This window comes from Antennarius striatus, chromosome 11 (assembly GCF_040054535.1).
Source record: "Antennarius striatus isolate MH-2024 chromosome 11, ASM4005453v1, whole genome shotgun sequence".
Taxonomy (NCBI): Eukaryota; Metazoa; Chordata; class Actinopteri; order Lophiiformes; family Antennariidae; genus Antennarius; species Antennarius striatus.
Window position 1 is genome coordinate 15,330,068 of NC_090786.1, and position 24,466 is coordinate 15,354,533.

General features: G+C 38.3%; 1 protein-coding gene across 5 annotated transcripts in view; it reads left to right on the forward strand.

The window, feature by feature from the left end:
* LOC137603478 (neurexin-1a-like) overlaps window positions 1-24,466 on the forward strand; it is a 259,246-nt gene that overhangs the window by 80,443 nt on the left and 154,337 nt on the right. For all 5 annotated transcript variants that reach the window (XM_068326991.1, XM_068326989.1, XM_068326992.1 and 2 more), the window contains exons 5-8: window positions 6,825-7,126; window positions 11,081-11,242; window positions 14,848-15,289; window positions 21,398-21,781. In XM_068326991.1, coding sequence (XP_068183092.1) covers window positions 6,825-7,126; window positions 11,081-11,242; window positions 14,848-15,289; window positions 21,398-21,781 — 1,290 coding nt within the window. The remainder of the gene's footprint in view (window positions 1-6,824; window positions 7,127-11,080; window positions 11,243-14,847; window positions 15,290-21,397; window positions 21,782-24,466) is intronic.

A 24,466-nucleotide genomic window follows, 5' to 3' on the forward strand; every position in this document is an offset into this window, starting at 1 on the left:
GACAACCTCACACAGAAACTCTACGCAGCGTGCACGTGTTGTTGTGAGATGACAAAGTGCTAACCTCTGCGCCACCATGCCATGACTCACTGAGATGTATGTTTAGACAAGATAATGTGCCGACTTACAGTATGGGAAACAGTCATGTACTGAGTAAATGAACTATGGACAAACTGTTTCTGTTGATTGACATTGGAGGAGGAGACTCTCACAGAAAACAGCAGGGCATTCTGCCATACTGTGAATCTAAATGACAGTGCACGTTTAGCACAGTATGTCATCTGAGCTCACCAAGGATAACACGCACATATGCAAACACACACACACACACACACACACACACACACACACACACACACACACACACACACGAACACACACGAACACACACACACACACACACACACACACACACACACACACACACACACACACACACACACACACACACACACACACACGCTGATCCTTGTATGTATCTAACTGAGCTAATTGGGGTATAGTTGCCCACTACAGCAGCCCAACATTGTCAGAAATGCAAGCATCACAGATGTTTGATTGCATATTGCTTACATATGCAAAACAAAAGTTTATATAAAATATAACAAACAGTGAATTCCTTCCCTCCAAGGAGAAAGTAGTATGAGACATTTTATTATGTCCTTTGAATGCTGTGATAATCATGTAATAAAATATGTTCTTTAAAGAATGAAGCTCTTCAGAATATCTGCTCTCTGTCATAAGGTAAGAGGCTTAGGCTGGCTTCATGACGCTAACTTGCTATCATTTTAATAAGCTGCCAGACACTAACTTCTGTATCATTTTAATAGGCTGCCAGTCAAATAGAGAGTGAATGGGAACAGAGTAAAATCCAGTGTCAGTCACAGAGCCTTGCCACAGAGGATAAAACAACTTAGCCTGAGCATCCAATTTTATTTATGGCACAGCTAGTCCTTAAAAATCCACAGGTGCTCTAACAGAAGGGTGTCTCACTATTTCCCAGAACTGTTACCTCCTCCTGAACCTTAAACTGACAACAGCACAACTTTTAATCTCAGCTTGAAGAAGGATATTTTTAGCTGTGCAATGGTGACAGGGAAACAGTGGTGTTGAGTTAGTCACAGTTAATGCTGGAGACTCATAGTGAGGCAACACTGTTAGAGGTGGATTATATAATTACTATCAGTTTTAGAGTAGAGTAGAGTAGAGTAGAGTATAACTTTATTTATACCTTAAGGAGGTCCCGTCAGGGAAATTAATTTCTCTGTCGCACACAGCATAGTAATTACACAAAACAGAAAAACACACAGAAAGCACCACAACAACCAAAAGTAACACAACACCAAATAGAAAGATTAATAAATAACCCATTAAGAATATACAAAGCAATGTATATAATACCCCTTAATCCAGCTCATTGAAATATCTTTGTGTCACTGGAGCACAATCTCATTTCTGTCATTAATAACCTTTTTTTTTTTTTTAATTAGTATGCATGTAATGGTTTCAATATATTTAAAATGAAAAAATGCTTTAATCAGAACTGATGAAAAACTGCATTTGTATGATTTATCCACCACTTTTACTAAAGTCGTACCTATTAAACAAATTTAATAATTGTACCACTGAGTCAAAAAGATTGGAATAACCCCAGTTAAAATCACAGCTTTCCCTAATGCTCATCTCCCAGGTATTTTTTTCTCATATCCTACTGAGCATCTTTCTGTCTATTGTGTCATGATTTGATGTTGGCAGACACAGTTCTCCCCTGGGTGCAAGCTAATTCAAAAAGCAGCCATAGAGTATCAGATGCCAGATTAGTGTCAAAGCAAAGTGACTGATGAGGAGCCTCCTGGTCTCTCAGTCACATACTGGGAGTGTTGTACATATGCTCATGCTTGTGGCCTGTTGGTGCTTCATTATAAATGAGCGATTAAGTTCCACACACTCAGCAGACATTTATGCTGCCTCCACTTTTTTACAGCAACATACACCTAGCTGTTTGTAGTGGCTTTGGGCTGGGCCATTCCTCTTTGTCACGATAATTTAATTTGAATGGAGAATAATTGCATTACTTCTATCGATATGGGTAGTTAGCTCTGAACCACAACCACAAATGTAATGCAACCATAGAGTACGTGGCTCCTGAATGCCACCAACAATTACATGGAATTGATTAACAATTATTTATATGTCAATGGAGGATTGTAACTTTATAGGAGATTATAAGGAAATCAGTCACAGCAGTCTATTAGTGTCTATGACAAGAAACTACTACTTAAAATATCTTCTGCACATGATGTTACATGTTATGAAATCTTGTTGGGAAGTAAAGGCACTTCTTTTCTCCATTTTTTTTTTTTTTTCAAAAAGCACTTGAGTGATACAGAAAACTCTTTATGACCATTCCCTCTTAGCAATACTGTAACTGTTCATGTGTTTTTCTATCCTCTACTCTAGTAAAACACACTCAGGGAGGTCCTTGTCCATGTTCCCATTCAGTATCATGATTCAATACCATTAAGATATCAGGAGATGGGTGTAGTTTGATCAACCATAGATGACGAGATAGCACAGAGATACAAGTACGACATGTCCAAATAACCTTTAGAATAAAATTACACAATGGCTTCTAGGCCTATTGTGTGCAGTTTTGTCACATATCATTGATACATCTGCTGCTGGATAACACAGCAGGTTGCTGTTTGCTGTGATGCTGTGACTGAAGGAGATTCACACACATGCCGCCAGTAATCAGCTTTTTATGTGTCAAGATTCACAAATATTTCACCAAATTTAAAACATCCAGAAAATGCAATGCTATAATATTAAATACTGAACATAGGTGGCCAGAATTAATTATTTTAATCATATACTGTATTGTACATTTTTTTCCAAAAATATGTATTTATGTTGTCATATGGTATGTTATTATTTCTACATTACTTTACACTTTTTCCAACTTTCTAATGCATGCAATATGAAATCAGAGAGAAAGCAGAGCCACAGAAAAGTTACAGTGTATAAAGCTGAGATGACTGAGCTTTGTGAAGCGGAGCGACAGGACAGGTGACTCATTCCCTTACACTCATCGTTCAGTCATACTGTATTGATGATTTTCTTCATTTCATCATCATTGTGCTTGCATTTGTGGATTTTGGGCTGGTTTTTAGAATTTATCCACAATAAAATGAAATTTAGTTGCAATAAAGTAAACTTTTGTTCCCTTGTTCTTTCATTGACACCATTCCAAGCATCACTGACAGACATTATTGAAAGAATTATTTGAAAGATAGAATTTGCTTTTGAGATTAAAATCCATTTTGTTTGAACACAAAACATTCAGATTGGTGCTGCCATAACACTGAATCTACTCCATTGAATAAAGCATAAATTTTACTGTGATGTGAATTGCAGACATTTCATCATCATCCAAATCAGACAGAAGCAAGCTTAAACCTGCTAGAACTACATTGTCAATCACAAACCATGCTGTAGTTAAAACAAATACCTAATTTAACAGGATAATTAAATTGAAAATATGTGAAAATATCATCACGGGACCATTAGGAGGGTGGGCTTCAGAGAATCAACTGGGGAAAAACATGTTTTGAGTGAGACAAATTTTCATAAGCGATTCAGCACAATGATGTGCTTTATTTCATCCAAACCAGAGTGAATTATTATTAAAAAGTATAACTAAGCTGAACATTTTTTTTTCTCTCTTGATTGTTGACCGGTTTGTTGGAGACCTGTGGGAGTGCAGCTCTTCCCATTTTTCAATGTTGAGTCACTATGGCCCCGTTCATACTGCAGGAATATCGGATTTCCTTCTTTATCTGATTTTTAGGGCTGACTGTTCACACTGTTTTTCGCAAGTGTCCAAATGCGATCTTGCCCTGTTCAGACTGAGCCACATTATTGGCTGATCTGACAGGTCACTATAACATCGGGGCGGAGGCCAGTTCAGTGCGTGTAATGTGTTAGGTCATATAATTGTGACGGCGGCAATAGCAAAAATGACGACAAACAATAAGTTTTGTTACCTTTGCGTATTGGCAATATTACTGTCTGGTAGAGGTGGAGAAAATCTGTGAGGTGGAGCTGTTCAGACTGAGAGGCATCAGTCCATATCCGATATGAAACTACCTCCCGAATGTGGTTTCAATCCATCCTGCAGAAATTGGATATCCTGTGGTATGGGACTGTTCAGACTACAAACGAAATATCCGATATCAATCTGGATAGGCTAAAAATTGGATATAGGTGACCAGTCTGAACAAAATCTATGATATCTTGGATGCATCATTCAAACACATACTGTAGACCCTTCTGTTTTTCCATGAAATTAAAATTAATTTTTTTGAAAATATTATTCCTTATGGGAAGGTGGGTAATGAAAACGTTGGCTTCATCCCTGCTTTGACGAAGTTACAGATTAGAAACGACTAACCAGAAAGCCTAGGGCTATTTCAACTGTCAGTTTAAAACCTGCAAACTCTAATGATACACAGCACCACCACAGGTCGAAACAAGATTGATTTAAATGTAGGCTTTGTGATGAGTGTGTAATGTGATTGCTTGCACTCTCTGACTGTGTGAATGGGTGAATGAATGAAAAGGTGAATGGTGTGTGTGTGTTGTAAAATGCATTGAGAGGTTGGACTAGAAAGGGTTTATACAAGAACAATCCATTTGCTATATGTTTACATTGGTTTGTGGCAGAGTGCCAGTGTTTGACAGGAAATATGACTCTCTAAGGAGATGTACGCCCCTCGTCTTGAAACTACCTCTGGGCTGAGCACCAAGTGTTGTAAATTCCAAAAAATGGCCCTGCTGGACACAAACACAATTCGTTCTCCGCTGGTTAGGGAAATTAACTGTGAAATGCAGCAAAGGGATATGTGACGTGAGAGATGAGAATGCCTCCAAAGTATTGGGTCTATTTGTTATGTGGTCACTGCTTCTATGGAGCAGACATGGGGTGGATTTAGTGAACAGAGTATAGGTCTCTTATTTTCACTGATAGGGGGCTCAGACTTGAGAGAAAGCCCAAAGACCGTTGAAATCCAGTCAACTTCAATAACGGCCCCTTGCAGTTTTCCCAAAGGAGCGCTCTAGTACCACTAAGAGGGAATCAATGAGGTGACAAATTGTTGTGGACAGCAACCCCTTTTATTTGTTGTGTTGTTGTTTATACGCTTGGATGTGACTCTGAGAATGTGCGTCTGCTTGTAGTGCTGGATTTCTGCATTGGTTTGAGAAGCCTACATAAATGTGCCAGTCGCTTTAGTTTACATAATTGAATGCTTTTTTATTTTGGCGGTTTATTTTCTGCCAATTGCTTTAATGGCTTGTTAACGGTCTGAACCTGTTTTTAAATGCTTTTATAATGGGAGCTCACATGCATCTCCCTCAGATGTTCACTGACATTTTGATTAACCCTCCCGCAAACAGCAAGGTCAGTTTTACCTTTAAAAGCTCAAGTCATATTTGCCAATACCTAATGAATGCATACTTGACAGAATGAATTTGGAGATGTTATTATATTTGTAGGAGAATATACAAAGGTGTGGATATTGTGTCCTTGAACGGTTTTGTTCCAGTGTATTGTTGGTGTTGTCTGCTGTAAAGTGTATCCTACAGTCTGATTATCTCCACTTTGGACTCTTCCCCAAGATGCTGTAAAGTGTCTGTTTGAGTAATTAACTAGGTGTATAGGTAAAGAATAAGAACAGAGCAGCAACACAAGGATGTTTTTTTTTCTTTTGTCTCTACATTGTGAATGGCTATGTGATCTATTCATATCAAAGGAAAATATTCAAAAATTGTATTTGTTGTCTGCATACATTGTGTCTAATAGTATTTCTCCTCAGCTCATGGATGATTTTTTACATCAGATTTCAATTCATTGTCAACACAAAGGCAATGCTAATAAAGTCAATCCCCTCATTGCATGTGGCTTTACGAAACCATTTGACCAAACCGTGTCTGATATCTAGTAATTTATGAACATATCCTATGTGAAGGTGAAACAGTATCTCAGTATTTTGCCTTTGATGTGTGTTGGATGAAATGCACAGTGATCTTTTCCTCCTGCTGAGTGCATTATCATATTATCTATACAAATAATTCAGTTGTTTGTATTAGAGTAATTTGTAACAGTGAACGTACATGTCACTGTAGCTGATTTAAACATGGAGTAGTATATGGTAATGTCATGTGATCAAATAGTACTTGTACCAATAGTGCTTGGTACAAGTGTGTACAGTTTAAGAATATTGTACATTCATACATTCATGGTTGATATTGTTGTTCCCATTTGCACTGGCCTCAATTGCCATTATGAGTAATTGTCCTGGATAATCAGAGTATTACCTTATCATCAAACATATTCTATACACAGACAATTAATAAACAACCTGACTCAAGGGCTGTACCATATATGCCTTGTACAGGCCAACAACGTAGCTAACATAATAGTACAGATGAAATCGGACTGTACAATTACTGAAATCTAAATGCTGCCCGGTGAGTCATTAATCTTTGTAGTTCCCCAGCTTTGATTGCAAGGAAAGTATAGAGTGAGAAAAGAGAAACAGTACATGGGAGTCTGTGTTGTATTGTATCACTGTGCAGTGATGCATTCCACACAACTGTGCTATTTTCAAAAGGTAAGTACTAGCCGGCCATTATACAGTACGTAGTATATCCAAATTTACCTTGCAGAACATTTCAGCTTGCCACCTCACTCCAAATTCCAAACAGGCACCCAAGAGGCTAAGATACTAATATTAGATATTTCTCTGTTTTTGTCTCTGCAGGAAAGGAAGAATACGTTGCAACTTTCAAGGGATCTGAATTCTTCTGCTACGACTTGTCCTTGAATCCAATTCAAAGCAGCAGTGATGAAATCACATTGTCATTCAAAACCCTGCAGAGGAATGGACTTATGCTGCATACGGGCAAATCAGCTGATTACGTCAACCTGGCACTGAAAAATGGGGCTGTCTCACTCGTCATTAATTTGGGGTCTGGAGCCTTTGAAGCTCTTGTGGAGCCAGTCAATGGGAAATTTAATGACAATGATTGGCATGATGTCAAAGTAACAAGGAATCTACGTCAGGTAACAGTACAGAGGGTGATGCAGAGACTCAGTAAATGAATCAAGACAAATGCACTTAAATCATTACCATCATGCAATAGATTATTTGTTTTTCCAGACATTGTAATTGGATTGCTAAATTGAATCATTGTGGTGTATGGTGGAGATAAAACAGAACCGCAAGTGAGCAGGGACATCTAGATGTGAAACTAGACCTCTATTAGGTTACAGTTTGATGGAGAATAGTCAGATGTTAAAGCAAAATTTAACAAATTCATGCCGGTCCAGATATTTGAGAGGGGTTGTAATTATTTGGGTTTAATGTGTTCTACCTTAGTTTAACATAAGATGTGCACTTGTCTAAAATGTGCCTCTGTATTGAAAAAAAATATTCTGGTCAAGTAGTTAGATTTTGGATTGGTTGCTAGTGATTAGATAATAGAACACCCTTTCCATGACTTTTGGTGATTTTTGTCATGAGAGAGGGGGCTAACATTTAAAAACACTGGTCTGTGGGAATGGAGAAGCATTACAATAAGCATAACTACATCTAGAGCTAAGCTTTGTTATCAAGTTCTACAAAAACAATAACATTTAAGACTCACACCCAAACATACAATTTCTAACAATGCGGATTTCTTGAGAAACTCAGTTCAACAGCATGTGCCACTTATTTCAGCATCATCAGATATCCAGTAGTATTATAATGTCACTTACAACTGGGGTCCCGCCAATATATCAACGAAATCAGATGGGAAGAAGGAAAGTGTAAATCAGAGACTCTGGACATAGATCAAGTGCAAACACACCTGCAGGAACAGATTGTACTAGCATAGCAAGAGTGAAGCTACAGAGTTCAGTGGGTGTTTTTATGTTACAAACTGATTCTTACCAAGCACACACAGTTGCATACTTAATGTTGTCAGGATGCAGCTGCCACTCTGCTAGTGGCAGGCCGCCCTTGCACATGAAAACAGTGCCAAACTGTTGGAGTCATGAACAATCAGCACCAAAGGCTTCCTGAGGCATACGTCAAAGCAGTCTCAATGGATTTCAATAATAGTAACAAGCTGTGGCCCATATTCCTGCTGGTGGCTATTAGCCACCACTGTGTTATAGCATATTGATGTTTTTTGTTGTTTTTTGTCATATTTCAATTTTTTTTTCTTTTTTTCATACAATTGGAGAAAGTTCTTCCTCCAGTGCTTTGGCCCTAGTTGCAGAGACCACTGTTGCAGAGACCACTGCGTGTCAAGTACAGTAACCTCTACACAGTAACTACTATTCAGAAGCTTGCTTTAAGGCCTTAGAAGAATCCACAATCTCAGCATTTAACCCTCGCATCTAAAAGATTCATATCTTTTAGATGCTGTCATGGGATGTATGGAAGTATCCAAAATCTGTATTGCATTGTTGTCTAAAGAGACATCTACATTCAGCTGCTGCTCCCCAAAAGTTAAACTAGTGTGTGGGCAATAAGCCTGTAGAGTTGACATATATGTAGTAGACTCAAGTATTATACCTGTTCAACCATCCAGAAATGTTCAACAATGGGAGCAACACTAACACAACGAGGTGGACTAGTCTGATTTCCACCATGTGTCCTCGCATCTTGGTCCTTTGCGTGATTCAGTTCATGTCTGCTGATGCAAGACAATCTAGACAATGCTTCTGGGTGTAGCAGATTGCATGTTGGGAGCAAGTGCAGTGGATGTACAACACGCCAAGACATAAGTTGTATTGTTTTCCAGACTTGAGGAAGCAAGATGAAGACATTTTGGATTGCAGCCAGGCTTATTAGTCGTTAGGTGTGAGAATGCAGTTTGAGTTATGGCTGACTTGAAGATATTTGTGTACTGAAAATAAGTGAAACTCATAACATAAACTGGTCGTCACGTTTAAGGATGTCTTAAGCATGTAGAAAGTGGTCAGGCTAATAAATAGAAAATTGTTATTTTTGTTTAACATATAGCAAAATAAAAGTATGTTTTGACATTCGTAAATCAGATGAGGATGGATAGTGACTCAGAACAGCAAATACATACGTTAAGCAACATATCTAGATTTGTTCCTCCTCATTTGGTGGGAAACATTTGTCTTCACCTCAGTAACAAAGCTGCTACTTTTGCATGATTAGCAAATTGATTAATGGCAAACCTAAGTATTAAGCAGACTGAAATTAACTGCATTTAAATGGGTAAGGAAAACCAAGCCTATTGAATGCATGCTCTGTGGGGGAATCAAATTTGCCATCCTCCTCAACCTGCATCAGGGTCAACTTTGCTTTGTCTCATTACAGTAAAATGGTCCTAAAGTTCATCAGTAAGACCAAAAAGAGGTACAGTATCGTATGAGCGCTAGCAAGTGGATACACTTAGTTGTTCTCAAGCTTTAAACCCAGACCAAAAGAAGGAAAATACTGAAACCATTAGAAGAAATTATAAAAAATTGTTTTGAACTTGCTTGAAGCACAACTGATGTGCTTTAGGCATTCTTTCTTACGAACCATTTGATGTCTGTCAATCGTAACCTTTTGTCGGAACCAGTCAAAAAGAGTTTCTTCTGCCACTAAACAAGATGATCACATGGTGCAAAGCACCTAAGGAGTCACTGGTCGAGCTGTGGCATTTCCTGTGGAGCATTCTTGTTTTTTACTTGCTCTACTTTTTTCTTGTTGAACTTATTTTGCCCTTTTTCTCTTTGTTACTAACATGCTTTGGAAACTAACATCATCATGGAATGTGTCATTCTACTAACCAGTATGGTTTTTTTGCCGTTTAACAATGTACTAACAGTATTGACATTCATATATAATTTGAGTAATAATCGTATTCTGTTCACAGTTTTTAATTTCCTTTCTCCCCCCTTTTCCACAAAGCACTCAGGCATTGGACACGCTATGGTAAACAAACTACATTGTTCGGTAGATATCATTCTAATTGTTTCTTAGTTTGGGTTTGCCGTGTGTTTCTTTTCTTTCTTTTTTTTACCGTAGATGTCATTTACAAAAAAAGGGAAATTGCGGTTGGTACACTTCTGCTTACTTTTTGGAATCCGTTTTAATTTCTTTTTCTTGGTTTATTGATTTCACCCGCTTTATTTCACTTGTTTCCTGTCCAATTCTGTTTGATCCACCTATAGGAGCATCATTCCGAGCCTTTTGCATCAGACTGTGGTTAATAATAAGGAACTTCTGGCTGGCTGGCCTGATGCTCTTTGGTTCAGCCAGATATGTCCCCATTCACTTAGCACGGCATGCACTTCGATTACATGTTGCAAATATGACACTGCCTATTTGTCAACATGACTGTGACAGTTGAGGTGTATTTGTCATTGGTGCTTCGCTGGTGTTTCTCATTTTGTTTTTGTGGCTTGTAATTTTCATAAGCTTCTGCATGCATTCTTTTAGTGTCAAAATTCTGATGCTGTATCTCAATTAGGAATTTTCTTTTTGTATGATCACAAACAAAAAGAAAACATGGATGCATGAATTGTATTGTTTCTAACATCCTCAGTCACTATCCTGTACTAAAAGGTGACTGTGCTTTTCAGCACATGTAATCCCTCCCTAACCCAGTAGCACGTTTTGATTTCTTTGTTGAACTGCTGGATGTACTAATGTTGAATTAACAGTAAAACTAACCTAGATGACATTCTACTAACACCATTTCTGTGTCTGCTAAAGTTCTTTTAAGTTGCATTAGGGACAATACTAACGCTGAAGTTTGAGCAGTTTACTAACTTACACTAACTAGTACAGCATTCCTGTGAAGGCTTGCAGTCTTCCATCTAATAAAACTGGACAAAATAATAATGAAGACAAGAAAAAATAGAATTAAAAACAGACATGAAAATGGGTTGTGAAAGATCATAGGTACGTCTGACAACAAGGAAGACAATGATATTGCCATATATAGGCTGTCTGAGTATAGCTGTTCTTTCCCTGTGCTTTTGTTTGTTTGCTTGTTTGTTTAGGTGACAATATCAGTGGACGGGATTCTGACCACTACAGGATATACTCAAGAGGACTACACCATGCTTGGCTCTGATGACTTTTTCTATGTCGGAGGGAGTCCTAGCACAGCTGACCTGCCTGGATCTCCAGTTAGCAACAACTTCATGGGCTGCCTCAAGGAGGTAAACAGCAATTTGTGTGCAGTCTGACGCTGGTGGGCGTACCGAGTGTGACTTCACCTCACCTTAGGAAACCAAATACAAGCACTTCCACCCACACATTGACTTTGTCTCAGCATTTACATTTTGCTTTAGTTTATTACGATTGCCTTCCTCACTTACTTGTATGCAAACTTTACCTTTTCCTCTGACACTCCCACAATGCACACATAATTTTATTCATATTAAGATGTCTGGAGTACTAGACAACTACACTTCTAAATAGTAAAGTAGAAATTACCACAAGCTTCATGGAGCGTTGTCAGGTGAACTTCAAATTTGTGATCTTGAGAATAAGACAGTCATTAAATGTTCATGAGCAAACATTCAACTGATATAAATAACAATTTAATGTTGTCCCAATGAGGAATATGTAGCAGCACACTGATATAAACTTACCTCATTATGAACTGTACTGCTATTATGTTTAATGTTAAAAAAACAATATACTTTATGTCTCTTTTCTTTCATAGTGCAATACATATGAGTTCAAACTGTCACCTTGGAAAAACAGACCACAAAGCAGTGTGCACAAAAGCATTTGACTTTTAACCATATTTTACACACTGTCAGCTAATGCTTTTAATTAATGGAGCCTTTGATTCTTTGAGTTTTACCAAAAGAAGTCAATAAATGTAATTCATTTTTAGAAGTTGTTTTTTTTTTTTTTTGTAAACTTTCTGACCTTAAAAATGTTCTCCTGGAGCCACCACGTACGGTATGTACATAAGATGTCTGCCAGGCAAATCTCCAGAGTACTTGAAAATGATCTAGTCATTTATCTTTTAATTTCAAAAGCTGTTTCACCTTATCCTCTTCTCTATCTTTTCTATTTTTGCAATTTTTCGTGCCGCTTAGGTGTCCTACATTTTGTCTCCAACCTCTAGGAAAGGTTGTCGTCTTCAGTGAACCTCTCAGAGAGGTCTGAGGCAGCTCTGTTTAATGAGCATGCTGGGTCCTGACTACATGTCCACACTCTATTACAGGTCCGGTTGTTAAGGGAGTGTCTTATTTAACTGCATGTCTCTGGGGTACTGAAGATGTGGTGACAATGGAAAGGAGATTGCTATATATGGGAAAAATATGTGGTGAGCTGCCCTCACTGCTCTTGCTGAGAACTAATCACTGTTTTCAGATTTCCATTGCATTGCTGTAAGTTTTAAAATATGGTTCCTTAATGCAAGTGGTCACTGGATATGTGAATGAAACAATATCTCTTTCAGTTTTACAAGGTAATGCAGAAATAAATACGACAAATGTTATATGGTGGGAACTCTAAACAGAGTGACTTAACTGGTGTTTTATCTTGTTGCACTGAGAAATTTTCATCTAACCCAGCATGCTGAATTACAGAGAAGCCTCAATTCTGGGTCATAATTTACTAATATTACCATAACATGTGACCATGGATTTAATAGAATTCATAGCTTTGATTGATTGCATGCCCCGACGAGGCTTGTTTGTGTGCAGATTCCAGTCTGAGTTTCTTTGCCAGACTGTTAGTTCTGATGGCAAAACAAACAGTGGTGCAGTAATACCTCAGTTGTCACAGCCCTAGCTTGATGACAGATTAGTGCAGCACTACTAGTGCAGCACAATTGTAGCTCAGACCAAAGCTCCTTTGGCTGTGAAAGGTGCCCTTTGTCTTGACCATAAAAAATTGATTTTGGTTTATTGACTGTATCTGTTTCACCTTTAGTCTATATGACTGGAGTCCAGCGAAGACAGGAGCATCTTCTATTAATTTACTCCCTTGAGATTCGTGTTGAATTGCCTTTTATATTCTAATACTATTGCTAAGAAATCTTGCAAGAATAAAATCATTCTAATATGCATTTCCTGTTTTCCTTGGAGTTAAGCCGCAAACCATTTATTGAAAGAAGAAGAAAAAAAACAAACCTCAGATTACCTAAATCTAAAGCATTGCCATAAACTACATCTACCTGAACAGTTAGACTCAGTAGATCTGACTCAGTGATAAACATAATGCTCCATGCAAATGCAATCCCATGGGATTTGTCCCTATTTTCAGGTGAATGCTTTGGATGGCAGCAAATAAAGAACATGGGCAGATGTAACTAATTTGATTTGTCCTGCTCAAAGCAATAGATTTGCATTTAGAACTCCTTTGTTGTTTGAATAAATATCCATAGAAACCATAATGGTTCACTCACTGACTCTTTAGTGAATAGTGTTGTTAGATCTGTGTGGAAGATATCATTGAGTTTGCTTGTGCCTTTTGGGAGGAGAGTTGTTATAGATAACTTGTTTCTTCATATTTCTGCCTTTTGTTTTGAAATATATATATATATATATATATATATATGTTTGTTTGTTTGTTTGTTTGTTTGGAGTCTGATTGACATGTTATGTCAAACACTTCAAATCTGTGTGTCTGTATTGAGTGTGTTTAATTTGAAAGACTTTGAAATTGATGTTTCATTGAAAATGTCTTGACATTCAGCTTTGGATAATTTGTCCTATGGAAATTAGTTGTTACTACGCACTTGGACTCTTCATTCACTATTACATTTTGAAAAGATTCTCTTTCACCGCAGTGATTGGATAATGACAGGGCTATGGCTGTTTCTATTTTTTTTCAAGACTGCCAATTGCACAGCACTACACTCGTTGCTTTGCCTTCGTCTCAAGGGGGACATTTTAATCAATTCTTTCAAGATGTGATTTACTTGGAGAATTTAATTTACCCCTTATGCTTCCTTTAAATAACAGGAAATCAACAGAGACTTTTAAAATGATACTCCAGTTCATTCATTGTCATATGTTCCTACTGTCACTTCTGTGTCTTAACACTACAGCACTTGGCATCTTAAAGGTCACAGCACTAATGCACTTTAATGAGATAAGTGTTTTGATGCCAAACTGTGTCTTGGTTATCATGTTTGAGTATATTAACTGCTATTCAGTGAGGGCTTCAAAATAAGTCATGCAGATTTTGGCATTTTATATATATATATATTTTTCTAAATTGCATAGAGTGTAGTGAATGTTGCATGCCCGTGTGTATGGACTGATTTTTAATTTGTTTTGGAGAGGAATATCATCTGCCCACTTTATTTCTAAGCACAGGATGCAACTGAGGCCTTAATCAGCACTTTACTCTACACCTGCAATCAAGGCAGCCATTGAAATGTATCACACTTTATCTCACTTTACACATTTAATCCAAAAGGATGGAACAAGATGTAATGATTTTCTTACAAAATTCTCACCATATGCTTCAATAACAAAACAGTTAAAAATTACATTATTTCAAAATGGATGTCTTTTGCTCTCCATGCTGTCCGAGTGCATTGTGCTTGTGTTACAAGGCAGGTTGCTGTCAGCGATGCCTACTGCCACATTAACTTACTCTTTCATGAAAAGGTGCAGTGTGAAAAACACAGGTGTGGACTGAACATGCAGCTCATTAAAATTGCAAGGAAGTACCCATAAGAATTATGGCATTGCTTGTAGTATTTATTTTTATAAATTAGCATATCCAATCTTCACCAAGGTATGAATGTCTATATGACCATAGTATTGACTTTTTTCTGCTCCCAATTCAGGTTGTGTACAAGAACAATGATGTGAGACTTGAACTGTCAAGACTGGCCAAGCTGGGTGATCCAAAGATGAAGATCCACGGAACTGTGGCTTTCAAATGTGAGAATGTGGCCACTTTAGATCCCATCACGTTTGAGACGCCAGAGTCTTTTATCATCCTCAACAAGTGGAACGCAAAGAAGACAGGTTCCATCTCATTTGACTTCCGCACCACAGAACCCAACGGACTTCTTCTCTTCAGCCACGGCAAGCCTAAGCAGCAGTCCAAGGATTCAAAAAGTCCCCAAACCCTCAAAGTGGACTTCTTTGCCATTGAGATGTTGGATGGACATCTGTACTTGCTGTTAGACATGGGCTCAGGCACCACAAAGACCAAGGCAGTCAACAAGAAAGTAAATGATGGCGAGTGGTACCATGTAGACTTCCAGCGAGATGGTCGATCAGGTAACCGTTAATTCTTTTCTAGACAATTATCAGGAAAGTGTGAGTTGCTGTTGTTTGTGGTGACCCTGAAAGCATATGGAGATATATCTTCTGAAAACAAACAATTGAAACATAAATGAAACCCATTTAATTATAAATCAGGAAAAAAAAGGCATTAGATGAGAAACATCACCTTTGATGAATTTACATATGTTATTTAACTCCATACAGTATGTAGGTTTAGGTCTGTAAGACGGCAGTTAAAATTAAATCTTTAAAAACTAATGACATTATCAAGTTCATCATCACCATAGAAAATTAAATTAATTGAGTCTTGTAAACATTTCACTGTTTCAGTTAAATGTTTTAATTCCAGTCAGCAATATATGAGCAATGCCAATTCTCAATTCTAGGAGCATATTTGCCATAAAATAAGTGTGCCCCTCTACTGCTGTGTCCTCTTGCCCCAGGTTGAGCTGCTCCGGTCATTTTTGATTTGCTTATCTAAGCAGCAATTTGTAAACATGTGCTGAAAGGCAAGGCCTCACAATGTCATGCTACAAATTAGATATACCCTTTGACTATGTTTTTCATTCCATCTCAAGAGGTGGAGTCCCACCGAAAAAGCAATACTGGGTTGTGGTCTAGCTTGAGTATTGTTCAGATAATTATAAAACTCTATGTGCTTATTTTTTAACAAAAAAGATAAGCATGGCATTGATCATTTATCTTAATTGGAATTCATTACTGCAGTTCAAGGAGATGAAAACAATTATATCATATTCAAATATAGTAACTGGCAGCATTGAGTGGTTTAGTTATATATCAACATATCTGTGGAAGAAAAAAATTACATATGGGGACTTTTAAAATAAGATAAATCAACAACAGTGTTAAGTTATGGTAGAGAAGACTGTTGCTAAATTAGATTATATTCATCATCCATCTTTCGTCATCCACCCCCACATGCTCATATGTAACATACACACACACACACACACACACACACACACACAAACACACACACACACACACACACACACACACACACACACACACACACACACACACACACATACACACACACACACACACACACACACACACACACACACACACACACACAAAAGCTATAGAACATCTTCCTTTGTTAGTTGAGCTCACTCCACTCCCTGCTCTCTTCGTCTACCCAACCTAAGTTTCCATGGAAACAGGAGGTGGTCTCTCCCAGGATGGAGAGACAGTTACTGCACAGTATGCTGCTGTGCTAAGCTGTGAACTAATGACATTTGACAATAACTTTTCTTTCTTTCCAGAAGTCCTCAGCTTTTATAAAAGGACACATAAAAACCTCTGCCTCATGGTGACTTTTAATTTGAGAAAAGAAACAAATTATTATTTACGGTAATTTAAACATTTATGAACCCTCCCTTTACTGATATTAAGCCACCTTCTATTTATATTTATACCTTTTCCCACACTCTTATCGACTGTTCAAAGCACTTTTGTGTCTCACGGAAGTGCGCTGTGTTCCAAGACTCACCGAATGCTACGCACTTCCAGATGTCATCAGCCAATAGGAAGCGCATATGGTATCACGTGACTATCTACTAAAAATCCGCGATGAGGTGAAGCTGCACGTGTTGATGCACGAAGGCACGAGAGATTACTGTATTTCACAAAAGCGTTTCCAAATTCAGTCATCTGCATATCTATTTTATTAACAGTTTTCTACGGCTATCACATTATGATTGACTAGAGCTAGTGAAGAACCTTGTTAAATAAATTAGTTTTGTTTGTGGGCATATAACTCAAAAAGTCCCTAAAATTTGTCTTCAGCATGAATGAAGCAAACAGTGAAAGAAGTAAATACAATTGATTATTGCAGCAGATGCTATGGGATAATTAGTATGCCGTAAAGTCTTTGATGCTTATATTCTACAAGATGATTGTGTTTGAATGGTTATCTCTTTGACGCAGTAGCAAGAGAATTTCCTTAATGGGGTCCAGACACTTGTCCTGGTGGTGGCTGATGGTTTTACTGGGATGAGGATGCATGACATCACGAAGCAGGATGAATTTATAAAAAACGACATGCATAAAAGCTGCATTAATTAAATGTGCCAGACGCAAAAAAGACATTCAAAAAGACAGCAGTAAGATGGTATGCTAACAATGAGATTGTGTCTCTGCGCCTTTGGATGGATGTGACTAGCTGAGCAGAACAGCTGATAGCTCAATTGACAGCTTCAGACAGGAAGCTGGAAACTGAGTCATGTGTGAGAACTATTGTGTAAAATAGTTCAGAGGGACAGCACATGTTAGAGGTTTTGGAGATACAGTCAGAGAGGCCAGACTGAGATGGTTTGGACATGTCCAGAGGAGAGATAGTGAATATATTGGTAGAAGGATGCTGAGTTTTGAACTGCCAGGCAGGAGGCCTAGAAGAAGACCAAAGAGGAGGTTTTTGGATGTAGTGAAAGAGGACATGAAGGTAGTTGGTGTGAGAGAAGAGGATGCAGAAGACAGGGTTAGATGGAGGAAACTGATTGGCTATGGCAACCCTTGAAGGGAAAAGCCGATAGGAGAAGATAAATTAACCTTACAGGATACAATGTGACACATGGATCTACACATTCATGTGTCACACTGTATTCAATTTGTGCCATCACCTACGGATCATTATGCATCGCAGAATTAATATCATTAGCTCCTACAACATATTAAAAAGTTCTTATGTCATGCCTGATGAAAAAGGCTCTTCTCCTATTGTTTGTGAAAGCACATAAAAATAAATTCCAAACCCCCCCAGGAAAATAAGTCAAAAAACATATGGTAAGCTTTTTTTTTTAAATCTGAATGTCTTATTAATACATACTAGGAAACACATCACTCAGAATAGAAGTGCAACACAAATCCTCCATGTGCACTACTTCTTGCAGGCATGACTGTGGTGGATAACGATCCTTGTCCTATTTAGTTTAGTTGGCTCTGCCTCCCGGAAGCAGTCCCCTTAAAGGACTTTCGCTCTCAGACAGCATGTTCTAACCTCAATGCATTAGAGATGCTAAGAGACACTCTGCTTTTAAGTGAGAGGTTCTGGGCCAGGAGTGCTGGAGGTCACTCATAAGAGACATTGCATGGACATTTCTCAGTTACAGCTCCTACTACTTACCAGGGCACACCTCTACTTCACATACAAACTTTACAGTTCACATAAAGATGCATACACATACATGCATGGACCTCTTCGCCTCACAGCCCACTCAAAAGCTTTTTTCTCTGCTGAGAATGGAACCACATAGAGAGATTTGGCCATATCGCTCTAACTGGATTGTAGTAATCTCCTCTCTAACATGTTTTAGGGGTGTGTGAGTGGGGTTAGGGGACATCATGCCAAGCCGATCATGGGTGCTGATGCAAAAAATGTGAAAAAGATTTGAAATGTTATTTTGGACACCTGCCTTTAGGTTTAATAAAGGAGTGCTGCATACAGGTCAGACCATAAAGAAAAAGAGGAAGAGAGAGAGAAAGAGAAAGATGTCGTTGAAGGGTTTTAAATTTGGCTGCGTTGTTGACCTTTGTCATCCTCATTCACTGCTTGAATCATCATTTTAATCAAGCCTCTCAAACTCTACACCCCATACTCTCTTTTATTTTAAATTTTTTATTTGCTGCTGTGCTCCTTTGTCTGCTTTCTTATCTGTCATCATATAGCCGTACCTCATCTTCTTCCCAGACATCTTTATCGCCATGTTCCCATCTTGTTCTCTATCCATCTCCTCCTCTTTTATGCTTGCTCGTTTTCACGGAGACACATCCCCTTCCGCTTTGGGCTATGAATACTGTTCCAAACACAAGCAGCTCTACACGGTGTGTATGTGTGTCTCATGCTGCTAGCCTGGTGATGGTACATGTCCCCCTGGGATTGTATAGTGTCTTCCGATTTAGCATAGCTTGACTGTGTATACAGATGTCCTTGCAGGACTGTTACAAGTGAGCAGATTACTCTGAACCGATGCCTGAAATATGCTAACAACTTCCTGTTGTCTTCCATTTACATTCATACAGACATGCTTTTTGTAGGATTAAGGCTTCCTTGTTTGACTTAAGTCCGTTGTAAGACTAAAATCGAGAAAATGAGTAAAATAATGTATAGTCTATAAAGTGGTGTTACAAACCACTTACTATTATACTATTACCATTACTATTACTATTACTATTATTATTACTATTACCATATCTATCGTGTCTTGACATGTGACCAACATGGTGTGTGTATATTATATATATATATATATATATATATATATATATATATATATATATATATATATATATATATATATATATATATATATATATAGTGAGCTCTTAGCTATAAACTAAAGGGAGCTGTTCTGGCTGCATGATGGGTGGCCATTGGCAATTGTGAAAAGCTTAGAAGTCACAACAGCTGTGGCTGTAGAGAGAAGGAGCAGTGGTTAGCGGAAGGAAAGAGCTGGAACAGATGCCTCAGTCCAAGACCCTGGGAACGAACTGGAGATATTAGTGGGACAAGGTTAATCATTGTGCAAGAGATTCTTAACCATTTCTTTCAAGTACTTTTTGGAAGAAGGCTGGCTGATTATCTATAAATAATGTGAATTAATGTACATACCCAAGAATGTTATTGTCCTATTAGTGAATTTATTTTATTTTATCCAGCAGTTTTTCAAATTTAACCATTCAAAAAGTAAAGAAAAGCCCAAAATGTGTGTTCTTTTATTGATGCACATATATTTAAAAGTGATATGAATATTTTATGCACATTGATGGTAGCTGGAAGTCAGCTTGGATAGCCTCCAGCTATCACCTTGACCCACAATAAGCAGAACAAGTGGTAGAGAATAAATGAATGAATGAATGAATGAATGAATGAATGAATGAATGAATGAATGAATGAATGAATGAATGAATGAATGGTAGCTACAATGGAAAGTCTAAGGCCCCATTGAATGTCAACGACATCTTTGAGATGTATACTGAAAATTTTTCCATAGCTTTGAGCTTGTTTACATGCTTGTTTACATGCTTGTTTACATGCTTGTTTTTCCTGACTGGAAAACCAACTTTTCTTTCCATGTAAACAGAACTCATTCACCCCAAGGCAGTCAGCTAATAGCCGTCTCATATTTGTCATGGCATGCATCTGACACTCAAAATGTAAATCATGACTTAATGGTATTTTTGTCTTTTGAACACTCTTATGCTACAACTCTGCCCAAGGCAGTGGCCAGTGTGGATCCTCGGCACCATGCTATATAGATTACTGGACAAGTGTGCAGGCAGTGGAGACAGCCACCATTAATTAAAGATCCACGATGGCTTCTGCACTGAGAGTAACAGATATATATATATATACAAATTAATCACCCGCCCTGAGTGCCTTAGTAAGGTCTTCCTCGTTTTTACAGTCCAGTCATGTCTGTTGTTGTTTACCGTTCTTCAGATCAAGAATTAAACCTGAATGAGGGCAATAAATCATGGTGAGGAAACACAGAAAATCTTATTGCAGGTTTATCCGTTGGAGAGGCAAGCAGAGGAAGAGACTGGATGAAAACACCCTACAGTCTGTTAATCAAGTGCTAAAAGATGGCTATGAAGGGGTTTGTGTGTGTGTGTGTGTGTGTGTGTGTGTGTGTGTGTGTGTGTGTGTGTGTGTGTGTGTGTGTGTGTGTGTGTGTGTGGGTGTGTGTGTGTTTGGCTGAGATGATAGATTGGTGCAACAATTTTTCTTTTCCTTTTTTTTCTTATTTTATGACCACTGCTTTATAGATAAAATAGATTTATTATGGTAAATCCAAGGAAAATGGAGAGGATTCTCTCAGGATCTCAGATTAGACCACTAATAGACTAGCTGTCTTGTGATTAATGGGTCTTATCAACAATCATCAGTCAGTCTAAATGAGGAAAATCCTGACCCTGTCCTGATGGATAACACCAATTAAGATCATTTCTTCATCAAATTGTCTTTAAATGGGTCACCTCTGTATGTTTGTGTCACTGCAGGGCAAATTGAGCTCCATCTACAGTAAGCAATGCAACTTGTCCTCCTGGTGCAGAAGCTCATTTATCTCTATATTTTAGGTACCATTTCTATCAACACCCTGCGGACTGCTTATACGGCCCCTGGTGAAAGTGAGATCCTGGACTTGGATGACAACCTCTACCTTGGGGGTCTACCAGAGAACAAGATGGGACTAGTGTTTCCCACAGAGGTGTGGACAGCGCTACTCAACTATGGCTATGTGGGATGCATCAGGGATCTATTCATTGATGGACAAAGTAAGGATGTCCGACGCCTGGCTGAGATCCAGAAGGCTGCAGGGGTCAAGCCTTCATGCTCTAAGGAGCCTCCCAAACAGTGTTTAAGTAATCCTTGCCAAAACAATGGGGTGTGCAGAGAGGGCTGGAACCGCTATGTGTGTGACTGCTCTGGGACTGGATATCTGGGACGCTCCTGTGAAAGAGGTAAGACTGGGTTTATTTTTCCTCATAACCCAAACCGTAACCCTAATTTCACCAGTAGGAAGAGCTGGTGACAATAATCTGGTTATATCATGTGAAATGTCAACTATGAATGCTTGCTTGATTTACACAAGAGTGAATATAGGCAGCATCAAAGGCATCCAAACAGACTGATTGCATTAATATTAATAATACACTACATACATTCTTTGTTTGAAAAGGATCTCCTTTCAAGTGCAAGCTGAACAGCATCACACAACAAACGATTGGAGGTCTTTGAACTGGAACATCTCCCGTGCAGCAAACTGAAAGCAATGGTAGATGGAAGAGAAAGTGTGGATGTGATGATAGTCACAGGGAGGCACAGGGTGCAAAGTGTTGACTGGATAATATTAGTATATGTTGAGTGATAGGTGACTGATTCACCACCGAGAAACTTCTGGTCATATTCACTATGCACAAGACTGTAAATTGGCTGTCGTCTACTTGCCATTGGCCCATCAAACCACTCACTCATGACCAAGGGTGGTGTGGAATACTTATCCCCGTTACTTACAGAGAATATAAATAGCAAAAATTGGATTTCACTCTGAGCTGTTGCAGCTTCAAGTAATTGTTAAGGCAGACATAGACCTGACAGGTGTGTTTCCTTGTAAAAGAAGCTGATTAACTGAAATAAGAAAAATGTCCATAAAGTGATTGCAACTGAGCATGAAGATTAAATTACTGTAAAGAAACAATAGTAAAAGCCGTTTTAAATGTTTATCGTCAGTGTTACACACACAACCCATGTCATGTGAAAACAAGTCCACGCCAAATGTTGTATCTGGCAGAAATGAGATGTATAGTGAGAAAGATACTCCTTCCCCCCTGATAAGTATTTAAGTACAGTAATGTCTTTGCTTTAATTTGTTCTGCTGGTATCGTGAGTCATATTTTGTGTAGCACTTTTGGCAAAGCTGTGTTGAGTTTTGAACATGCCATATAAACATACAAAATTGAGCCTTGGCCAGGGCAATGCATCCAACTTCAATAAACGCCTGCCAAAGTCAAAACATGACAAAAAGCTATGATGTGAACAATCAAATAGCCTAAAAGTCCTTAAACAAAAACAACTAATGTTAATAGAGTTATAATTAAAATACATGAAATAGTCCATAATTACAAATGGAAAGCAGTCCAAAATAGCATTAAAAAAACCTCAATAAGAAGGACTCAAAAATGAGGATGTTGAGTTTTGTATTTGCATATTGAAGAGGTCCATTCATTAATTAATTCATTTTCTCCAACCACAACTGTAACAGGTCAGAGGTAGGACCCAAGTACAGCACAGACTGAGACCAGATCAGGAATAGTCCAACAGTTTATTCTGAGGTTCGCACGGAATGGCAGCAATATTCCAGAAAAACAGTCTCAGTAAACAGGAATCCCAGGTGACAGGTAGCAGACAGGGAACGAGCAGGCAGAGTAGTCAAGGACAGAAGGCTGGTCAGTTTACCGGGGCAGAGACGAGGAAGACTGATTGAAGACAGGCAGGGTCGAAACCGAGGAAGCAGTCCGGAGATCAACGCCAGAGAGCTTTGCATGATACGAAGACAATCTGGCAGAGACTGAGAGGAATGGGAGGGTATATGTACAGAACAGGCAGGTGATAACCAGGTGAGGAAACACAGGTGAAGGCAGTTGCACTGATGAGGTGGGAGTGGAAGGCAGGTAGAGCTGGGCAGATGAGGAAAACCAGAAGCGGATTGTGACAACAACTGCTTTATCCTCTGTTGAAGGCCCTGGGATGCTGGAGCCTCTTCCAGCCAACCGGTTAGCATGCGGCAGGGCCAAGAGGTCCAAGAAAGATAAATAAAAAGAGCGATAAAAAAGTAAACAAACAAAACAAAACACAAAGGCATAGACAGAAACAGAGAGCAAGAAATAAAAAGAAACAAACAAACCCAAAAAACATTTTTAAAAAAACTAAAAAAAACTGGGGACATGAATCAGAGAGTAAGAGTCAGAGATTTCACACACATGACAATCTTTTTTGCTTGTTAGGTATTAGCTTATTGAATTTGTGACATCTTTTTTACACACACACACACACACACACACACACACACACACACACACACACACACACACACACACACACACACACACACACACACACACACACACACGTTATACATACAATATTGATGATGGGATGATATACCTGTTACACTACTGTTTTTCCAAATGTAAACCTATTTTTTGGTCTTTTTTAGGGGGTATAATTTAAGAAACAGTTCATGTGTTTTCGGGAACCATAAGTAACTCATCTATACTGCTTGAGTGGTGCCTTTTGGAAAATTTTATATGAGTTTTTTTTTTTTTAATTTCCATTGCAAAAATTTCTATCATTGTTTAGCAAATAAGTGATAACAGTGTATGGTTATTAATCTCATGTTCTTTCTCATATAATACAAATACATACTGCACATGCATAATATATACAATACATACATACATATTTAAATCTATAATGGGAATTTCAAAATGCAAATTTTAAAATAATTGTGTGTTTTATAATTATATATCCATCCATCAATTTCCTTATTGACGAGATGATCACAATTGTCTCATCTACAGCAACTGATCTACCTTGCACGTTACCGGTCTGATGGAGCCCATCCCAGCTAGCTATATGTGAAATGC